Below are 22,725 nucleotides of genomic sequence, written 5' to 3'. Positions count from 1 at the left end.
TCCGCAACCTGGCCCCGGATAAGCAGAAGAATATGGATGGATGGATAAACATGTTTACAGTTAATTTTAGTTGTGTTTATTTGAACTGGAAAACGTTAGAAGGACTTAATCAGAATTAAACTGTGCATGATCTTACATCTCCACAAACCTGACTCTTATTTGTTCTCCTTCTTGTTTCCATTCAAATGTTGTTCCTTTGCCTTTATAATCTTCAACAGAATGGCATAATATGTATCTAGAATATTTCAAAATGTGGCTTTAACTTCCATGGAATCACTCAGGTGATTTGCCATCTTCACAAAGTTACATACTGTGACTTTAAATAGGCAAAAAATATGGAAATACCACAACTTGATATTGTATGAATGTCAAAATTCTGAATCCATTGGCTGCTAGAATTATTTTTATATCTTGCAAATGGCCATTGCAGCCTGTGTTTTTCAATGAAGTTGGTTCATTCTGACCTCTGTTGTTTTGAATAAGGAAATCATAATGGAGTAATGATTGCATTGAATTGGTGCATTTCTGCTTCTACACAATTTGGCGGATTTAGACATGTACCTTTTGTATATGTCAAAACACTTAGTTTTTTCTTTTAATTCTCAAAGCAGGTTGTAATGATTCATCGACTCATTGTGACTAGTATACTGTAAAAAACAAAACTGTAGTTGTATTTTGATGATTGTGATCGTAATCTGGACTAAACAGTCTAAAACATGTGTCAGAGAAGCTTTTATGACAATACATTTTATTTGTACATATTCTCTCCCTAGAAGCCTATATAAATCAGTGTCCACCTCCCTCCTTCTCTCCCTCCTTTCTCTCTCTCTCCTTCATATAATCTTCAGGGTATTCACCTTCCTTCTTCTCTCCCTCCTTCTCTCCCTCTCCATATAATCTTCAGGGTGTTCACCTCCCTCCTCTCTCCCTCCTTCATATCATCTTCAGAGTGTTCACCTCTCTCCTTCTCTCCCTCCTTCTCTCTCCCTCCTTCATATCACATTATTCTCTCCTCTCTTCTCCTCTCCACTCTTTGCCATATGCGTAAAGTGGCTCTCTCATCCAAAATATGTGGCACAGGTTTTTGGCAAGAGTGAAAGAGAGGGAAGAGAAAAGAGAGAGGGAGGGAAAAACAGAGAGGGAAGAGAAGATAGGGAAAGAAAGAAGAGAGAGAGGGAGGGAAAGAGAGAGGAGGAGGGGGGAAATGGAGAGAGTGGGGGAAGAAAAGAGGGAGTAGGGCAGAGAGAGGGAAGAGAGAGAGATGGGGGAAAGGAGGAGAAAAAGAGAAGCATGGAGAAAAAAGCAGAACAAAAGAGAAAGAAGAGGAGTGAGCGAGAGAGAAGGAGAGGGGGTTAAAAGAAGGGGGAAAAAGAAAGGCGAGAGAAAAGAGAAATAGGGGGAAAGAGGGTGAACATCTGTATCAGATCAGAGAAGCTTGCAGCAGTGATCATCATTGGTGGGTTTGGCTTTAGTTTAAATTCACCATAAAAATCTCTATGCGTTTGTGTTTAGGCTGAGCCACATGTGGTTGAGGAACATATAGAGTGATCATGACTGTAGGACTGGCAACACTTCAGAATGACTCTAGATCAAGTTTTGACCTGGCTTTGGCCTGGTTTCGACCTGGTTTAATCCTTGATTTGAATAAGATAAAAGTGGTTTTGTCTTGAAGCACAGTGACTGTAAAGTTTATAGAGTGACCGTGACTATGTGGTACTGTCAGCATCTGCTTTAGTCCCGGTTTAGTCTCGGTCCAGTCCCGGTCCAGTTCTAGTAGGTGTGGAAGCGCTGAGTCCTGGTTTAGGCCTTATTTGATCCTGGGTTAGTCCTTGGTTTGAATGTACAATAATAACTTTATGCTCTGTATAGGTGATTTTCCATTTAAATTTTTAATCAACTTATTACAGCATTTTTGTTTTATTACCAAGACCACTACTACTGCAATTACTACTAATTTTGTCACAATACTAAAATTTCAAACTGGATTTCAATAGTAAGGAATAGACTGGACACTCGATACCACGATGCTAATAAAAACACTCTTTATTTAGACCAGTGGTTCTTAACCTTGTTGGAGGTCCTGAACCCCACCACTTTCATATGCACATTCACCAAACCCTTGTTTATTGAAAAAAAAAAAATTTTTTTTCAAACTCAAGACATATGTATGTTTTACTGGTGCACAAAATGAACCGTGCATTAACATCACTGTGTTCAAAGAATAAAACCAATACAGTGCATGAACTCACAACAAATTACATACATACCTTTTCACGAATACATGACCTTTTTTAATACTACCACACTGAAATTATTTTAATTTTTAATCTTATGTATTCCAATAATGAACTTATTGTATTTATGCAATTTATTATTTTTAACATTTTAACACACACCCATCACCTAATTTCGGTAATGTGCTTCCGTGGTCCCTCAAAGATGGACACGTCCAGCATCTGGAGGCGCTCACAGTCCATGAATCATATTGGACTTGGCGTGTCTTGATCTCCGCCGAACCCCTGAGACTGACTCACCGAACCCCTAGGGTTCGATCGAACACAGGTTAGAACCACTGATTTAGACAATAGAATGTGATTTTCAACATTAAATTGTAGTACTTTCTTTTATATTACTATATGGCCTTATGTCTGTGTAATCCCTTAGTGATCCAGGTAGGTTCCATAGTGGTCCATGGGTGTATACTAGTCTATGTGGTTTTATACTTGTTCTGATACAGCTCAAAAAAGCTAAAGCTATTCAGGAAAAGTTCATTTCTATCCTGTCAGTTGGACTCTTTTAGTATTAATACCTGCTCAAATGAGTTTCTAGGTTCGATATTATTTTAGTATTGATTAGTATCTGTATATTTTCGAGTATAGTATATTTTCACTAGTACTACAACACTACTATTACTACCTACTACTACTACCACTGTTTACCACTAGCTTTCTAGTGCATTACGTAGAGCTAAATTTGATATTGAAAGATATTTACATTTATGCTGTTGGTCCATTGCACATGAGGAATAACCCATTTCCAGTTGTGTGCTAGTATCCATTTGATAAATCTGTTTGATCATTGCTCAAAGCTGTTTTTGTCTCTTAATAACATAACCGCTTTTGAGACCTCTTTTGCATTTCTGCAGATAATGAAATGTTCTGAGAGATTTTCCTTCAAAATGGCGATCAGTCTCTGCTGTTTACAAAGTTCAATTTTTAAATCCTTGTTCTGTTTTTGTCCTGTTTTAGTCATGGTTTAGTCCTGGTTCAGTCCAGGTGTAGTTTTTAGCCCTGGTTCAGCCCTGGTCCAGCCCTGGTCCAGTCCCGGTCTAGCCCTGATTCAGCCCTAGTCCAGTCCCGGTCCAGTCCTGGTCCACTCTTGATCTAGTCCCGGTCTAGCCTTGATCCAGTCCCGGTCCAGTTCTGGTTCAGCCCTAGTTCAGCCCTGGTTCAGCCCTGGTCCAGCCCTAGTTCAGTTCCTGTCCACTCCTGGTCCAGTCCCGGTCCAGCCTGATCCAGTCCCGGTCCAGCCCTGGTTCAGTCCCGGTCCAGCCCTGATTCAGCCCTGATCCAGTCCCGGTCCAGCCCTGATCCAGTCCTGATCCAGTCCTGGTGCAGCCCTAGTGCAGCCCTGATCTAGCCCTGATCCAGTCCTGGTCCAGCCCTAATCCAATCCTCCCTGAGCACGTCGCCTGGGGCACAGAGCTGTTTAAATGATCTGTAGAGTTTGTATCTTGAACATTTCTCTATGTTTCTGCCTCATGTTTTTCAAAAGAATTTCATTTTTCACGCACCCATCTGTGCTGAGCCGAGGGGTCCAAGCCCATTAAAAATATTCACTTCTGTAGACATTTACACCATGTTTACATGGAGTATGTTTTATTAAAGCTGAGAAACACGACCAGTCAAGTATGGACACACCTTTTCATTTGATGTTTTTTTTTTTACTACTTTCTACATTTTAGATACATACAGAAGACAGATATGAAGTAAGATATATGGAATTATGTAGCAAAGAAAAAAAGGTAAATACAAATTTGATTTATATCTTATAGTCAAATCCTCAAAGTATTTGTTGAAATATTTATTGGTTCCTTTACTACGTAACTCCACATATCTTTCTTCATTTATTTGATGTCTTCTGTATGTATATAAAATGTAGAAAGCATTAAAAATCATCACTAAAAATCTAAACATCGAATGAGAGGGTAGTGCAAATCGGAATCACAATTTGAATGGACACAATTAGCAAAATGACAAAGGCTGCGATATCTGAAGTACCATCATTTCCTCTATTCTATTCTGCATGAATGGATGTGGGTTTGAATGTGTTTCAAATGTGAAATTTTAGCAGAATCTTATTATTAAAACTAAGTCTTTGGACAAGTGGAATGTCAATATTGATTCAATTGTCTTTCGTCATCAAATTCTCCAAGTAAAATTTTCAATAGTTTTCCAAACATTTTGGTAAAATTCCAGTCATTTCCCAGGACAAATCCGTGACTTTCCATGTTTTCCAGGTCTTGTGGGATCACTCGTCTCATGATCCCAACAGTTTAACACTTTGACATACACTTTAATTACTTCTCTCCAGAGACATGAATATTCTGATTACAGCTCATTTGCATATTTATGAAGTCAGTCTCATTTCAATTTCTCAAATGTGTTTCTTAATCTAGTCTTGGTTTAGACCTGGTTTAGACCTGGTTCAGACCTGGTTCAGACCTGGTTTAGATTCGCTTTAACCCCACCTCATTTACATATTCATCTAATTTCTGTTTCTGTGGCAAACCAAGTTGTGGTTTGTTTGAGTAACCCTTTATTATTAGTCTGTCTACATCTCCAAAGCTCAAAATGCTCTGTTCCACTTTGTGATGGCATGAAGTGGTAGTTTTCAAGTTAACAGTTTATTTCACTTTTAGTTCAGTGGAGCTCAGCAGGTGTATGGAGATTAAAAACACTCAGTTGTGTTTTGTTTCATTCACACATGTTTAACAAACAAACCCTGCATATTCAGGCTGAGTTTTTCTCTCAAACAGAAAACACTCTGTTCCACCTTGTGATGTCATCAGATGGTAATACAGAAAGTCCTCCTTTTGCATAATATAGAACCCTTAAATCTAAAGATTTTCATTGGTCACTTTTCTTTGTTTTGGTTGACATTCGATACCAGAGCTCCAAACCCAAAACAAACCACTCAGCGAACACATGGGGAGGAGACCTGATACTGTTGTCAGGTAGAAACGGATTAACCTAGCCCCCCTGCTACTGCTGCTAGCCACCATCTGCTAACTTGATTGATCCATCGAAAGGCATTGATCAGTGTGGCTAGCAGTGTGCATTAGCTGATTAGCATGGGGCACTTATCCTGTTAGCGGGCTAGGGGTTAGGGAGGAGGAAGAATGGGGATCTAACCAAGAGCTAAAGAGGATTTTTGGACTTTAGCCACCTTTTCAAGTGTCTTAAAAGGCAAAGAAATCCCTCTTCTTAAACACATTAGTTAAACAATACGCTATTGTTGTCCTGTGTTGCATTGTGGGTAATTGAGTTAGATGCTAGATGGGCCACATGTTGCTAGCATTACTAAAATTTGAACTCTAACTGCAAAATGGGATATTGTTGCATTTATATATGTTTAAGTCTTTGAACGTTAGGAATTGGACCCACCTCAACCTCAATGTTGAGAAATTAAAGGGGTAACCACTTTAACTATCAGGGTTTAAGACTGTGTTCAATGTATTTATTCTGTTTGACCCCAGTTCAGTCCTGGTTTGGTCATGGTTTGGTCCTGTTTGGTCATGGGTTGGTCTTTGTTTGGTCCTGGTTTAGCCCTGGTTTAGTCATGGGTTGGTCCTGGTTTGGTCCTGTTTTAGTCCTGGTTTGGTCATGGATTGGTCTTGGTTTGGTCCTGGTTTAGTCATGGTTTGGTTATGGGTTGGTCTTGGTTTGGTCCTGGTTTGGTCATGGGTTGTTCCTGGTTTGGGCCTGGTTTAGTCCTGGTTTGGTCATGGGTTGGTCCTGGTTTGGGCCTGGTTTAGTCCTGGTTTGGTCATGGGTTGGCCCTTGTTTGGTCCTGGTTTAGTCCTGGTTTGGTCATGGGTTGGTCCTGGTTTGGTCCTGGTTTATTCCGGGTTTAGTCCTGGTTTTAGTCCAGGTTTAGTCCTGTTGTGGATTTGGTTTGGCCTTGTGTTAGTCCTGGTTTATTTCTGGTTTAGTCCAGATTTAGTAAAATGATGGTTTGCCTGAAATGTTCCATAGTATAACTGTAAACTTATCTGACATAGACGTATTATGGTCTATGCACTTTTTTCTGCTGCAATGAAATAATCTGTAAGAGCCCCTGACTAAATATATTGTCTGGTAGACAGTGGTGGAAGATGTACTCAATTTTGTTACTTAAGTAAAAGTACAGATAATGGAGCAAAAAAAATAAAAAATAATAATAATACTCAAGTAAGAGTAAACAAAGCCTTTTCAGCAGATCTCAGACAATAATTATAAACAGTTTTACTTTTCAGTCCAGTTAAAAAAATGTAGTGGAGTAGAAAGTATGGATACCTGGTCTCAAATGTACTGAAGTAAAAGTAAAAGGAACCACTTAGGTACAGTACAGTACAGTACTAGTACTCAATACTAGTAAAACTAGTATTGAAACTTGAAACTCATTTAAACAAATATCACATTTTCAAAAATCCAAAATAGGACAAAAATTTTACTTTTTCTGAGTAGTTTTTGAATTAATTTGATCAGAACTATAAGCCATGTGGTAAAATTATAAAGTACAGTTTTCTGTTTTTCTTTGTGTATAACTGTGGTATCAAGTTTTTTCATTGTTATTGAAATTAAGTTTGAAATTGTGAGTAGTTGTAATGTTCTGGCTGATTTGAAATAAAATGCCTATGTGTGCATGTCTCACACCACTGTCCAGCCTCATCACAATTAGAGCCTTATCACAGAGAAGTATATGGCCGCGGGATACGACAAGTGTGAACGGGCAAGCCGATAATCCTGCTCTCATTTCTACTGTGTGATAATTAAAAATTTCCTATAGGGGGAGAGAGGGAGGGAGTGAGAAGGGGAGAGGGAGAGAAAAGGGAAGAGGGAGAGAGAGGGAGGAGAGGGAGAGAGAAGGAGAGAGGGAGAGAGAGGGAGGGTGGAGGGAGAGAGAAGGGGAGAGGGAGAGAATGGGGAGAGGGAGAGAAAGGGAGAGAGAGACAGAGGGAGGACAGGGAGAGAGAAGGGGAGAAGGAGAGAGAGGGAGGGGAGGGAGAGGAAGGGGGGAGGGAGAGGAAGGGAGGAGGGCAGAAGGGAAGGGGGAGAAAGGTGTGTAAAAGAGAGAGAGAATTAGATGCATAATTTAAATGGATTTGTACAATATTGTAATAGTAATACATTTATTATATGAACGAATCAAGTGATAATGATTCAAACTAATAGGTCCATCACTGGCGTAAAAATGGTTTAGTCCTGGTTTAGTCCTGGTTTAGTTCTGCTACTGCTATTACTGCTATTGCTACTAGTGCTGCACTGCTACTAGCTCAACATCTTGAATCATGCTACTGTTACATCTATTGCTAATTATTCAGTATTACCACTAAAACCTCTACTACTACTACTACTACTACTACTACTACTACTACTACTACTACTATTTCTCTATAAGTCAAAAATACAATGCAGTTACTGCACTTTTTAGTAAGTCGTTGTCCTCGTTGTGAGAATTCTGCACCAAAACCATCTGCTTAAATGTTACTGAAATGTCAATGCAAAATGCCAATCTGACAGTTGGACCAGTGTAATTCTCCTCTTTATGTTTCCTCTGTCTTCTCTTCGGAGGACGCACAGCCAGGATCCAGATTTGAAACATCTGAAATTAACACAATATGTATAATGTCGTAGTTGTCAGCAGTTTGTTTAGGGCGGAGCGTGAAGCCATGTTGTCAAAACTCCAAATGAAAAACAGACGTCCAAATCAATCTGTTAGCATTAGCATATTGCCAATATGGTTTCACTTTAAATATGTCTGTAGTCTATGTCCAAAACAGGAACTGTATTTTCAATTTTATATTGGAAGCATTGTTTTAGATGTCACTTTTTAGTAAATTAAGTATTGATATTTTGGTGGTGATGTCATCAGCATTCCTAGGGAGTGTGCTGCTAACTAGATGCACTGCTCTGTCTGAAGCTCTGTGACTCAAATTAGACTGTAATTTGAGCTTTGTTTCAACACAATCTGGCCATAAAGGACTAACTGGAACTACAACAGGGGAGCCAATAGTACAACTACTACTCCAGAAAAGTTAAATACTGTTTCTTTGAACTGATATGGAAGCCTCAACAGGACAAATTCATCAATGCTATACAAGAAGCACATGCGTATTTTCTATGCATTTTTACATACATTTTAATTCAGTCTTTTATGTGATTGTATATTTATTTTAAAGTGTGCAGAGAACAGACACATTTATCTATAGATCAGGTTCATTCAGTTTGGTCCCTATACTTCCTTCACTATTACATTTTACCCCACCCCTCTGCAATACATCTCTCCTTTCAATCCCTGCCCCCGTCTCTGTCCCCCCTCCTGTGTCTCTCTCTCACCTTTTTTCTGTCTCTTTTTCCTTGTCTCCTCTCTCTTCTTATCAACCTTTTCTTTGCCTCTCCTTTCCTCTCCTTCCTTCCTAATCCCTTTTCTACCCTCCTTCATTCCTCACTCTTCTTTCTCCTCCCTCCTTTTTTCCTTGTCTCATCTGCTCCTCCTCTCCTGTGTCTTTCTTCTCTCTCTCCTCGTATTGTCTCTTCCTCTTTCTCCTATTTCTCCTCTTCCTCCTCTTCCTCCTTTTCCTCCTTGTTTCCTTGTCGTCTACATCCTGTCTAATCCCCCCTCCTCCACTTTCTCACTCTCTCTTTATCTTTCTTTCCCCCTTTTCTTTCCTCTCCTTGTCTCCTCTCCTTCCTAATCCCTCTCTCTTCTCCTCTCCTTCTCTGCTCTCTTGTTCCTCTTTCTACCCCTCTCTTGTCTGTTTCACCCTCTCTCCTCCTTGTTTCATGGTATGCTCTCTTTCCTAATCTGTCTCTCCTCCTTTTTCCTCCTTCTCTCCTCATCTCTGTCTCCCCCTCTCTCTCGCTGCTCCTATCCCCCTCCTCCTTCTCTCCTCCCTCCTTGTCTCTTCTCTTTCCTTGTCTCCTCCACCCCCTCCTCCTCTCTCCTCTCTTCCTAATCCCTCTCTCCTCGGGGGAAAGACAAACTCAAACTGTCTGCAGCAGCATTTCTCTGAGTATGTCTTAATCCCACTGACCCCTGCACCTCAACACTACACTGCTCCTGACCATTACTGCTACTTTTACTACTACTACTGCTACTGCTGCTACTAATGCTGCTAATACTACTACCACTGCTACTACAGGCATGTTACTTGAAATCATCAAATGAGTACTTCAAATTGTATTGCATATTTTGAAATACAGAATTATCTAGGATAGTTGAACAATTATAGTTGTCAAATTGTCTGCTACTACTATTTCTACTAGGTCTGGGGCGATACTGAAATTTGGTGTCACGATTACCATGGCCAAAATAATTGTGATTAATGATTATATCACGATAATTATTGTTGCTGACAGTTTAAAAATGTTCTTGATATGAATAATTAAAATTTAAATTTTATGAATAGGTTCCATATCTAAACAACTGTTAAAGTTGTTAAAGTGAAAATGACAGTGATCTACAGGAGATTGTCAGGGAGAATTTTTTTTCTGCATATTCAGGTGATACAATGGCGATTATCTTTGTTAGCGATTATCATGATTATATAAAAAGTGCCACAAATGAGGCTCAAGCTTTTTTATCACTATAAACAATATTATTGTTTATCGTCCCATCCATAACTACTACTACTTAATCTACTAATAACACTGCTTAATCAACCTCTACTGCTACTTAAACAACTACTACTGCAGCTACCACTGCTCTTAATTCTACTACTGTGACACTGCTGTCATTACTGCTATTATCACTCCTACCAGAACTACTACTACTGCCACTATAGCCCTATTCAAGCCACCAAAATAAACAGTGAGTGCGTAAAACTATTTGCTTTAAATAAATGTACTTATTAAAAATAATTCAAAACGTCTATATCTGTTTATATTGGAATTTTTCACCTTAATTTTACATGTAAAATCTTAAATTTTGTACCCTTCCTCCCTGAGCATTGACTGACAAGCCTCTCATGGTTTATTGAGTCTGTTTGTGAATAGAAGTCAGGAAGTCACCACGCTCCATCAAATCTTCAGCTCTACCTTTTAAAAACAATAGGAGCTCCAAATGTCAACTCAAGAAGGACATATTACAGCATTGGTCCCCGCGGCCACCATAGTGATGCCTTCAAAGGAATAAAGCCAAATAGCAGGACATTTAAGAGGAGAGAGTGGAGGGCAGAAGGATCAGAGCTGTGAGAGCCAATGGACTGCTAATACATCTACTGTTTTGAGTTAAATAAATTAGCTGTTTATTTTTGTATCTGAGGTAGTTGTCAAAAATGTGATACCTGTCATACTTATTGATATTGAAAAAAGACAAAATAAGGCATTTAAAGTGGGACTAAACACCTAAACTCCTCCCACAACCACATTTCAAATAGAGCTGCTAAATTTGGCAGTGCTGGGATGACTAAAGAATATAGTGCGGGGGATGGAGGGCGTCTGGAGGTATAAGCATGTGTACAACAATGTCATTGGTCTAACACTTCAAACTCCTGCAGCCAGGTGTTTATAATCAGAACACATGGCTGTAATCAGGGCAGTCTTGTGTGATGTCATGTAGTAATTGAAGTTACATTGGCCACCATAGGCATTACAGTTTTTGATATCTAGTTTGCATTAAAATTCACCCCAAAAATGATGAGAAACAGTTGATATTAAAATGTCATATACACAGTTTAGTAGCAAAAAAAGTGTATTCTATACATTTTCAATTCCTGTCCGTCAGCTAGTATGACCACTGAAATTAAATCAGACCTTCTGCAAAATTGACTTTTTTTTAACAATGTTTTAACGATGTGTTGTTTCCTTCTCATTTACCCTCTCAAACTTGTTTTTGGAGTGATTCATGCACATCTGAGTAATCTTTAAATCGCCTATTTTCAAGAAGCCATATTGCAGATTAATCCCCATTTCCACCTCCACCGGTACGCATCCGCTCTCTAACCCGTTCTCTAATTTTATTTTTTTTAATTGGTGATACATGATTTGCCAGTGTCGCATAATCATTCTCGTACAAATAAAAAAATAAATAAAAAATTTGCTCACTAGTGTGATGTACAGCTATCCATAGGGGGCACCGGTAGCATAAGGTGCTTTGTTGTATTCATGTTTACGGCGACGTCAGCTCCCATTGGGCACCGCAGTTTTCTAACGTGAAGTCAGCGGACTTGTTTCTTTTATAAAGTTGTTTTAGATGACTATGTAACTATTAGATGACTACTATACTACTATAACGTACAAATTATAAAATAATGATCCACAGGGGTCATAGATTATAATATAAGTATAGACTTTTAAGAATGTTTACCATGTTTTGTGTTCCCTCCTCATTTACCCATCAAAGTTGTATTTGGAGTGATTCAAGCATTTTTGAGTAATCTTTGTCTGGCTAAGATATATTAAATGTAATCATGTACTCTATTTTTAGTTAAATGAGTAGTCTAAATTGTCACTTTAAGTAACAAAACATAAAATACAATAGTTTAGATGTCCAAAAGTAGTAGTTATAGTAGCTTGAATATTGCATAATAGAGTCTTTAACAATAGCTAGTATCTTTCCTGCCTTATACCTCTCATAATATTAAACTGAACCCAATGCATCTTACACACATACACACACACATATGCACTCACACATGCATTTGTATTTTATAGAGAATTGCAAAATGAACTGTCCTGTTGTCATGGCGATCACGTTTAGGCTTCGCTGCTGTAAAGAATAATAATGTGTGCCAATCTTCTCCACTACCACAGTAATAAACACAGGCATTGTTAGCGAATGAAACCTCCTATTGTCCATATACAGGCCATGTTAGGGTTAGCATGTTAGCATCAGATATGAAACCTCCTATTGTCCACATACAGGCCACATTAACATTAGCATGTTAGTATCAGATAACTTTGTGGGCAACCATAGTGAGACCCTGTCATGCACTGCAAACCCCCTTCACTTATGAATTATGATGCCTTATGAATTATGAGTAGGCAATATATAAAATTATAGATTATGTTATTACTAATACTAAAACTCATTTATTAAGTTTTTTCATGATATTTCTAAGGGTCACCTCTCCACAGATCTGACCTGTGACTTGACCCGGTGGTGTTTTCATAGAGATCATTTTAATGCCATGCTGGGAAACACTGTAGCCAAAGCTATAACATCTCTATGGACAAGTAGACAGCAGACCCTCCTTTCAAAAAGTTACATGATGCACCTTTAAATTTAATTACGTGTTAAATTAAAGATAGGGCTATTGGAAATGGATTATTTTAAAACTTTTTGGGGGGGAAAAAGGAAATATTTATCTAAAGTCAACATTTTATTTTTGATCATGTCAAAATCAGCGTTTGAGTTTTGTCCAGCTAAAACCTGGAACAGTCTTCCTGAAGATGTGTGACAGGCCTCTGACAATGATAAATCCACGCTCCACACGGTTCTGTTTATCTGTGTATATGATTGAAAGGGCGTTATTCTGCACTCTTTTAATGTTCTTTTTATGATGATTATTTATGTTTTGATTTGTTTTCTATTGTGATTTTAATGTTTTTCTTATTCTGTAAAGCAATTTGAATTACTTTGTGTACCAATTGTGCTATACAAATAAACTTGCCTTGCCTAATGGGTTTCATCTTGTAATAGACATCTTGAGGACTTTTCACCATTCCAAATCTTTAGTTTCAGTATACAGCTTTTTAGCACAAAAAAAGCATTTTTTTAATTTTTATTTTGCCTGTAACTCTATTTCCGTAGAATCGTGTAGGTGACGTACCACTTAGTTACACACACTGTGCCTTTAAACAATTGCAACAGCAACAGTCTTAGTTTGTCATCATTCTTAACTCCGTCCCATAGCCTGTGTAAAGAAATGAACTAAGGGAGCGTGATGTCATCCATGGCCTGAGGCACCAGTCAAATGAAGCTCATTGAGGCCAGAAGTTATAGGAGCCAATTTGGAGGCAAGTTCCATATTTGGAATTCCGACCCAGAGTATCGTAACAACCAAAGAGCCAAACTAGAGTGAGGCTGTTGAAGGCTGGTTTACCAGGAAGTGGGCACCTAGCAACGCCGTCAATCAAACTTGTTGCTAACGCTAGCAACCTCGGGGAAGGAAATTACCCGATTTGTCTGTTATTAATGTTCATACCTTGATTTAGAGACACAATAGCCAAATAAAAACGGGTTAATGCTGTCATTTTAAGACCAAAATGGTGAACCTGACAGCAGCAGTAGAGAGGCCAATAAAGTTAATTGGTTTTCAATAAAGTGAATTGGAGCCAGAGTTGATGGAGCCCATGATCACTTCCTATTTGGAACACAGGGGTTAGCGGGTTAGCTATGTCCATTTATATATACAGTGTAGGCTTCATCTATAATCAACTCCATTCATATTCTGATATCAAGTAAATGTAACTTTATTTTAACTTATTTTAAGTAGATTTTTTGCAATATGCTATAGACTTCCTGACTACATTATTTGTGCGGCGATGCTAGCTAGCTGCACTATTGACATTATTGTTGCGATGGGGAGCCAGATAGCATGGGTGAAAGTGTCCCATGTTTGCAGATTGGTTTTGCCCGAGTAACAATTACATTCAGACTCCCATAGGAGGCGCTGGGAGCAGGGCATAGAGGAGGATCTCATTTTGAGTGTAATCCAGAGAAAAGCGCCACGATGATATTTTATAGTTTTAATTGCTCATATTCACAACACACAATGGACATGTTGAGTTTTTCCCAGTTTTCCGGCACAAATTGCTTTTCTGTAGTTTTACAGTTGTTTGGGAGCGTCGCTGGAGCAGATGTGTAGTTACAGACAGAATAGAATAGTTTAAGCTGTAAAGAATTTAATCTAATATGGCTCGAAATAAACAGTGTAGAGTATTTAAATTTAGAAGTGTTTTGGTGCTGTTTGTGTCCATAGAGATGTTTGCTTTGCTTAGAAAGTTCCACAGTATCCATCTTACATTTAATTGTTTTATTGTGCACTGGCTTACTTCTCCGCAGATCTGACCTGTAACTTGGCCTGTTGGTGCCACCTGTCTTCGTAACATTACTGCTATTCATGGGTTTCAGAATGATGAAAAGTTGCCATAGCTCATATTAGGGTGTTTTCAGCGCAATAAAAGCAAACAAAATGGAAAAAAAACACATGCTTTTATTTTAATCTCTTTTGTGGCTAAAAAGTTATGTACAGGCGTTTTAATTTGGATTTTAGCAAGTAATACATCTTTGTCTCTTACCTAAATAGAAAATATAAAACCAATTTCTTCTTAAATTGAAAACTCAATGTGTTCCCTCTCTCCCTTAGTTCCAGAGTGTGGGGGAATGTTGGATGCCAGCGAAGCTGGGTACATAACTTCGCCCGGGTACCCTCTAGAGTACCCGCCCCATCAGAACTGTCACTGGGTTGTCACAGCACCCGAGCCCACCCAACGCATCGCACTCAACTTCAACCCACACTTTGAGATCGAGAGACTCGACTGCAAGTAAGAGCTGGTTATGTGTGATACTGGGACTAAACCAGGACTAAACCAGGGACTAAACCAGGACTAAACCCTGACAAAACCAGGACTAAACCAGGACTAAACTTGGGCTGAACCAGGACTAAACCCGGACTAAACCAGTGCTAAACCAGGGCTGACCCAGGACTAAACCAGGACTATAGCAGGACTGAAACCAGAACTGAAACCAGGACTATAGCAGGTCTGAAAAAGGACTAAACCAGGGCTAAACCAGGGCTAAACCAGGACTACACCAAGACCAGACTGGACCAGACCATGCTAAGACTGGACTAGGATGAGACCAGGACTAGACCAGCATTATCCAAACCCCCCACACACCATTTCATGTGCTGTGGTAATCTCATTATGACCATAATTACTGGTATATTCAACAGTCCCTTTCTCTTTTACACGTTTGCATTTCTGTGGAAGCCCAGAGTGGCCACAAAATATTTTATGGTGACATGCCCTTGAGGAAGGGCATGTCAGCTGGGCCAGAGACTTATTTAGGAAACTCAAATATGGGGTCAAAGGAGCAGTGGACAATGTCAAGTAGTGTTGTGGTTAAAGTAAAAAAACATATACAGTTTATGCATGGGCAATTGTTGATAAAGAATGAATGAAAGTGGACCAAACTAAAATGAATTAAGATTGAACAAAAATTAAACCAGGTCTTAAGCACATTTTGAATCCTTAGGAGGGAAAAAAGTGGGAGAAACCTAAACCTAAACTTGTCAAAGACAAGGACTGAACCAGGACTGAACCAGGACTGAACATAGACTAAAGTGGGACTAAATGTGGGACTAAACGTGGGACTAAACGTGGGACTAAACGTGGGACTAAACGTGGGACTAAACGTGAGACTAACTGTGGGACTAAACCCGGGACTAAACCCGGCACTAAACCTGGGACTAAACCCAGTAGATGTGTTCAAATCCTCACAACCTTAATTTAACCCAGAAATAATTTATTTTATCTTTTGAAATCATTTGACATTCCCATAATCCTCTCTATCTAATACTCAAATGCCAGACAGATTTTGAGCGACAAAATGAAAAAAGAATTCTTGCTGTTTGAATTTCCAGTAAATATTTTAGAGAAAAGTTCAAATTTGAGGCAGCTGTGGTAGTTTCCGTTCTCAGAGCAAAAGTAATCCACTTCATATGTGCCTTTGTTTTTGAGCAGAGGAAGACGTCGCCGTGGGTTACACAATACAGGAACAAAGAGTCGTTTATCTGAAAGAAAAAAATCCGACGTGGATGTTAATTGTAATCTGCTGCTTGAGCTTTGAGCCAGGTAACATGGACAGTCCAGGTTTAGTCCTGGTTCTGAACTGGTTATGAACTGATTCAGACCCGGTTTATGAGTCTTGGTTTAGTCCTGTTTAGTCCGGATTTGGTATGCACTGATCCCGCTTTTTCATTTCCGATACCGTTTTCTTTGACTTTAAGGATCTACCGATACCAGATATCAACTGATGCCAGTTGAGAGACTGAAAACAGAATATATTTCCTTAAAGCTAAAACCAAAACTGAACCAAAGTGTGTTATGGAGCTGTTATTTATCTTAATATAAACTTTGTATAAATAAAAGTTCAAACATATGAGACTTTCTGAGCTGACTACGACCAGTAAATAGTCTTATTACATCAATATGTATGTCCAACCAGGATATTGGCTGAACTGATATTTGGAAGTCGATATCTGATGTAACACATTTTTCAGTATCTGCGCTGATGATACCAGTACTGGATTGGTGGATCCTGGTTTAGTCCAGGTTTAGTCTTGGTTTAGTCCTGGTCTAGTCTTGGTCTTGTTGGTTAGTGGGCTTGTTCATCACTGCTAAATTTAAAATATTTACCAAGCTTACACTTTACTTGCATGCAGAAGCCTCAGTTGTCCAGGGTCGTTGTCACCCAGAATTGGACCCTCTTCCTACTAATTTATATTAGAGGGATGCCGATGTGCAGTTTCTTGTCCCATGCCCCCAAATTTCTGTTGACGGGCCTGGTTGGGTGTCATTTCGTATGTAATTTACCACTGTCATCACTGAGACTTTGAGACTTTCACTTCTCTGTTTAGACAAGTTTCTGTATTTTGCCATTTTTCCTGTACTTTCTTTCGGTTCAATCTGTTCCTGTTTTGGTGTAAGCGCAGTGGACTTCCCCTTTACAAATCCGTCTGGTTCAAACTGCACCGCCTTAGGGCCTAAGCAGCACAAATGACTCTTTCTGCACTGTTTTTTATTGGAGAGTGAGTTCTATTCTTTATGGGCGCCTTAGGGAGAGAAGCGTGAACCAGGCCACCTCCCTGACCCTCGCCCACGCACCCAGCCTTCGTGCACTTGTCCTGGGTATAAAAGTCTGAACGAGTGGGTGTCCAGAATGAGTAACACCGTGAGGACGTTTATAAAAATGATATATTAAGATACAGCCAGAATAAGTTAATTTCAACCTAACTTAAATGGCCCATATTACGCAGTTGTTGTTTTTTTTTTAAATCTATGTTCTAATGTTGTTTCCTTATCACAAACAGACCTGGAGTTGTTTTGTTTATTCACACATTTTTAACACACAAACTCTGCATATTTAGGAGTTGTTCTCTCAAACAGAAAACACTGTTCCACCTTGTGATGGTAATACAGGAAGTGCTCCTGTGTTTTAAAACTCCATACACTTTCACTAGAATCATTTGGATAATTTCAGACCTGGAATTGCCAAACTGTACTGAACAAAAGGTATAATGTTGCAGTTAACTTGAAAACTACCACTTTGTGAGATCACAAGGTGGAACAGAGCATTTTGAGCTTTGGAGATGTAGACAGACTAATATTGCAAGATTACTCAAACATGCATGAATGAAACAAAACACAACTTCAGGTATGGTTGTGATGTAACAGCATTATAACATGGCTTAAATCTCACATCTCATCATGAGTACTGACTATTTAGATTGTAAAATGGTGCAGAGGGAAGCGTTTGTGCATTTCTGGTGAGAAAGATGTCTGTTTAAATTCAATTGAGAGAAAAGCACAAAGTTGGTTTCTCAAACTTGTTCCGAGTATTTGTTTGACCGGTGTTTTCAGTGAGAGCCAGACCAGATTGAAAATGCGCTACACATATCAGTCTAATTAGCCAGGTTAGCAGGTAACCACAAGAACAGAGGGGACCAGATTTTCAAAATTCAAAACTGGGACACACCTGGGTTGGCATGTCTGGCATAAATAAAATTGGGTAAAAATTATCCATTCTCTACTCACTTGTATCAGCCAGAATCCGAGGAACTTCTTTCCGTGCATTTTTTGGCCTCATTTTCAAGCGTGTTTTTTTATTTTAGCTAAACAAACGACAATATATTCCCCTCTTTACAGCTGGTGGGGATCAATAGGGAGCCCTGGCACACGGCTTGTATGAAACTGGGACAAATCACTGGTTTTGAGTAAATCTGCTGGACTCAAAACTGGTACTATCCTGGGTCAATGGGGACATTTTGTCGCCCTAAACAAGATTTTTCCTTATGGTGAAGCCGGTGCAAAGTTCTCCTCCTCTCGTATCTCTGCTCTCCTCTGTAGAAGCTCAGATCGCTGGGTCATATCCTAGTCTGCACCACATGGGTGGTTTTAGTGTTTATATATATATATTTTTTTGGTTCAAACATTTTTCCTCTTGCACAATGCTGAGTTGCCAAATTGTCCTCATGTTGCTGCAGTAATACCTCCTCGGCTAGTCTAGACTTCTTTCTTTTATTTATTCCCTCTCTCTCCCCCCTGCTGTTCTCGCTACCTCCCTTCTGGTCTTTCTGATTCTCTCTCTCACTTTCCCCACTTCTCCTTTTTTCTCTCTGTCTTTTGCTTTCCTACATTTTCCCCTTCCTTCCTTTCTCTCTCTCACTCTTCCTCCATCCTTCTTCCCCCTCTCTCCCTCCCTATCTTATTAGTCTCTCTTTTCCTTTCTCCTTTCCTCCATTCCCCCTCAACCCTTCTCTACCCTCTCTTATTTGTCTCTCTCTTCCTCCTTTCCTTCTCTCCATCTCACTTTCCCCCTCTTATTTGCCTCTCTCTTCTTCTCTCCCCTCCTTCCTCTCCTTCCCTCCCCTTTTTGTACCTCTCTACCTCCATCCTTCCCCTCTCTTTCCTCTTTCCTTCTCTCCTTCCCTCCAACTTTTTTTCTTTCTCCCTTTTTTCCTCTCTCCTTCTCCCCCTCTCTTTCTCTCTCTCTCCCTCTTTCCCTCCATCCCTCCCTCTCTATAATTCTAGTTTTGTTTCTAGCGGTGGTGGGCCAGCTGAGTGCCAAACACCTCCAGGCTGCTAGCTGTAGCCGCTTGATGTGCACTAAATGTAATAAAGCTAGCTTGAAATATAGGGGCCATACCGCTAATGCAATATGTTACGTGCTTCTCAATGGAAACTCTCATATACGCCTGACCGTTTTTCATTGTGGTTTTCTGCCCTTGGGCGTTTCTTTGGTATTAAATATGAAACCAAGCCATTCACAAGATGTATTCTGAGATTCTGGAGATGTGGCTGCAGTTTTGGTTATTTGTTTTGGTAGGGCAGAGGCAGATTGGGTATGACCATATAAAGTCATTAGTTGTCCTGGTACATTCCTTCAGAATGAATGGAGCTTTTGTTGTGTAAAATTTAACTTTTGTCTCACTGTGGGGTCATGCAATTTCTTCTTCTCTGTTGTTCCCCACCCACTCTATAAATTTACCATCCATAAGTTTATTTGATTTGCTAAAACATGTTTTGTCTATATTTGATGGAACTTGTTCCCCATTCCTCTCACCTAAACCAGGTGTAAACCAGGTCTGAATGAGGTCTAAACTAGGTCTAAACCAGGTCTTAACCAGGTCCAAACCAGGTCTAATCCTGATATAAACTTGATATAAACCAGGTATAAATGAGGTCTGAACGAGGTCTGAATCAGGTCTGAACCAGGTCTAAACCAGAACAACCAGGATTGAACCAGGTCTGAACTGGATCTGAACCACATCTGAACCAGGTCCAAACCAGGTCTTAAGCTAAATAAAGCTATGACTTAATGTGGCCATAACCCAGAGCCTAAATTGCCTGGACATAACATGATCCAGGCTCCTCTCACTTCAGTGATATCACCTCTTTATGACCACCGGAGGCAGCGCAGAGAGGCCAGATCAATGCTTGTAATGGCAAATCGATATGTGATCAGGCCCGGGGCGGGGGGGTGGGGGGGGGTGTATATTTGATATGTACTCAAGTTCAGTATCATGGTCAGTTTGGCCATTACAGCAGAATGTCTATAAGTCTGTGTTTATAATGAGGCGAGATGAAAACATGAGGCTGCAGGGTACAGAAGAGACTACGGTGGCTCTGGAGGGACATGAAGAGAAAATTAATTGAATTGTGAATTATAGCAGAAAAAAAACCAAAATGCTAATTTAGAATTAAAATTTACTTGTTTGCTACTTTAAGATCTGATTTGTTAAATTGAGAATATTTGGAAGAATTATTTCACATTTTAAAATCACAATTTGAAATGTAAGCCGCTCACAGTAATGATGCATATGATGCATGATGCAAAATCCAAATTGAAAACAGAACAAAAACAAACATATATATATATATATATATATATATATATATATATATATATATATATATATATATATATATATATATATATATATATATATATATATATATATATATATATATATATATATTTTAAATTCAATTCATTTATTTTTGTAACGCCCAAAATCACAACAACAGTTGTCTCGAAGGGCGTTCATGTTTTGGTTGATGGGGGAAACCGGAGTACCCGGAGGAAACCCATCCAGACACGGGGAGAAACATGAAAAACTCCACACAGAAAGGCCTGGTGACCCGGGGATCGAACAAACCTTCTTGCTGTGAGACATGAGTGATGCCACTCAGTCACTGTGCCGCCAAGACACAAAAAACAAAACAACAGGAAAAATCAGACACAACAGGAAAAATCAGACACAACAGGAAAAATCAGACAACATAAGAAATCGGCCAGGCGAGGGGGAGGAAGACCAGACGAGGAGGAGGAGAGCCAGGCAAGGAGGAGGTCCAGCTGTCATTGGGGCGTCTGAAAGAGATACACTCCACAGGGGGAGTGGGACAGGGGACAACATGTGAATAGCATTGCTGATGAGAAAATAGGACAAAGTAGAGGATAGTGCTCAGGTTGCCATACTTCCCCCAGCTAGTTACTCCTACTGCAGCTTATCTTATCCCGGGTTTTAATAACCCTAACTCCCTCACTAAGTAACCTGGTCATACGCTATACCGAAGAGGAAGGTTTTAAGCCTGGTCTTAAATACAGAGACTGTGGGGGCCTGTTTAACATCAGCAGGGAGTTGATTCCATAGCACAGGAGCTTGGTAACTGAATGCTCTCCCTCCCACTGTACTTTTGGACACTCTAGGAACCACTAATAGTCCTGCATTCTGAGAGCGGAGTGCTCTGTTTGGCTGGTACGGGACAATAGCATCTTGCAGATAGGATGGGGCCATACCGTTTAGGGCTTTGTATGTCAGGAGGAGGACTTTGAATTTGATTCTAAGCTCAACAGGAAGCCAGTGCAGATATTTTAGTACAGGACTAATGTGGTCTCTTCTTTTAGTTCCTGTTAGGACTCTGGCCGCTGCATTTTGGACCAGCTGGAGGCTCCTTATAGTACTTTTGGGGCAGGCGGCAAGCAGGGAATTACAGTAATCAAGTCTGGAAGTAACAAATGCATGGATGAGTTTTTCAGCATCGTTTTTAGGTAAAATATTTCTAATTTTAGTTATATTTCGCAGGTGAAAGTATGCGGTTTTACAAGCTAGGTTTACATGGGCTGTGAATGAGAGATTTTGATCAAATAGGACTCCAAGATTTTTTACAGTAGGGCTAGAAGCTATACTCACATTGTCGAGTGAGATTATCTGGTCTGACAGAGAATCTCTTTGACCTTTGGGACCAACGACAATGACCTCTGTTTTTTCAGGATTTAAGAGCAGGTAATTCAAGGTCATCCAGGTTTTGATGTCCTTCACACAGGCACTGAGTTTATCTATTTGATCAGTCTGATTTGGTTTCATTGATAAGTACAGCTGAGTGTCATCAGCGTAGCAGTGAAAATTAATGCCATGTTTTCTGATAATGTTACCCAATGGCAACATATACAGAGTAAATAGGATTGGACCAAGCACAGATCCTTGTGGAACACCACAGGCTACTTTAGAACAGGGAGAGGTGCTCTGGTTTATACTAACAAACTGGTACCTATCTGATAGATAGGATTTAAACCATTTGAGGGCGGTCCCTCTGATTCCAATGTCACATTCTAACCTCTGCAGTAGAATGTTGTGATCAATGGTGTCAAACGCTGCACTGAGGTCCAGTAGGACCAGGACTGAAGCCAGCCCGTTATCAGCAGCTAATAGTAAATCATTTGTTACTTTAAGCAGTGCAGTCTCTGTGCTGTGGTGAGCTCTGAATCCAGATTGAAATTTTTCAAATATATTATTGTCCTGCAGGTGGCGGCAGAGCTGTTTCACCACAACTCGTTCTAGAATTTTTGAGAGGAAGGGAAGATTAGAGATAGGTCTATAGTTGACTAATTCATCAGGATTTAGGTTAGGTTTTTTCAAAAGGGGTTTAATCACAGCATACTTAAAGGACTGAGGAACGTAGCCATTTTCTAACGACATATTTATTATGTTATGGATGGAATCTATTATTAGGGGGAGGGCTTCTTTGAGGAGTCTGATTGGAATAGGGTCGAGCAAACAGGTTGATGGTTTTGACGACATGATGACTGAGGTAATCTCCACCTCATCAACAGCAGTAAATTTATCTAATATTATTAGAGGATCCATGTGGGACATTACATACTGGATTAGCTCAGAGCTGATTTTTGGAGTAGCTTTGTTAATTTTGTCTCTAATGGTTGTGATTTTGTAAT

General features: G+C 39.6%; 1 protein-coding gene across 2 annotated transcripts in view; it reads left to right on the top strand.

The window, feature by feature from the left end:
* nrp2a (neuropilin 2a) overlaps positions 1-22,725 on the top strand; it is a 143,189-nt gene that overhangs the window by 3,743 nt on the left and 116,721 nt on the right. For both annotated transcript variants that reach the window (XM_033980416.2, XM_055227810.1), the window contains exon 2: positions 14,576-14,753. In XM_033980416.2, the coding sequence (XP_033836307.1) occupies positions 14,576-14,753 (178 nt within the window). The remainder of the gene's footprint in view (positions 1-14,575; positions 14,754-22,725) is intronic.

This window comes from Periophthalmus magnuspinnatus, chromosome 2 (genome assembly GCF_009829125.3).
Source record: "Periophthalmus magnuspinnatus isolate fPerMag1 chromosome 2, fPerMag1.2.pri, whole genome shotgun sequence".
Classification (NCBI taxonomy): Eukaryota; Metazoa; Chordata; class Actinopteri; order Gobiiformes; family Gobiidae; genus Periophthalmus; species Periophthalmus magnuspinnatus.
This window is presented reverse-complemented; position numbering and strand designations above follow the sequence as displayed.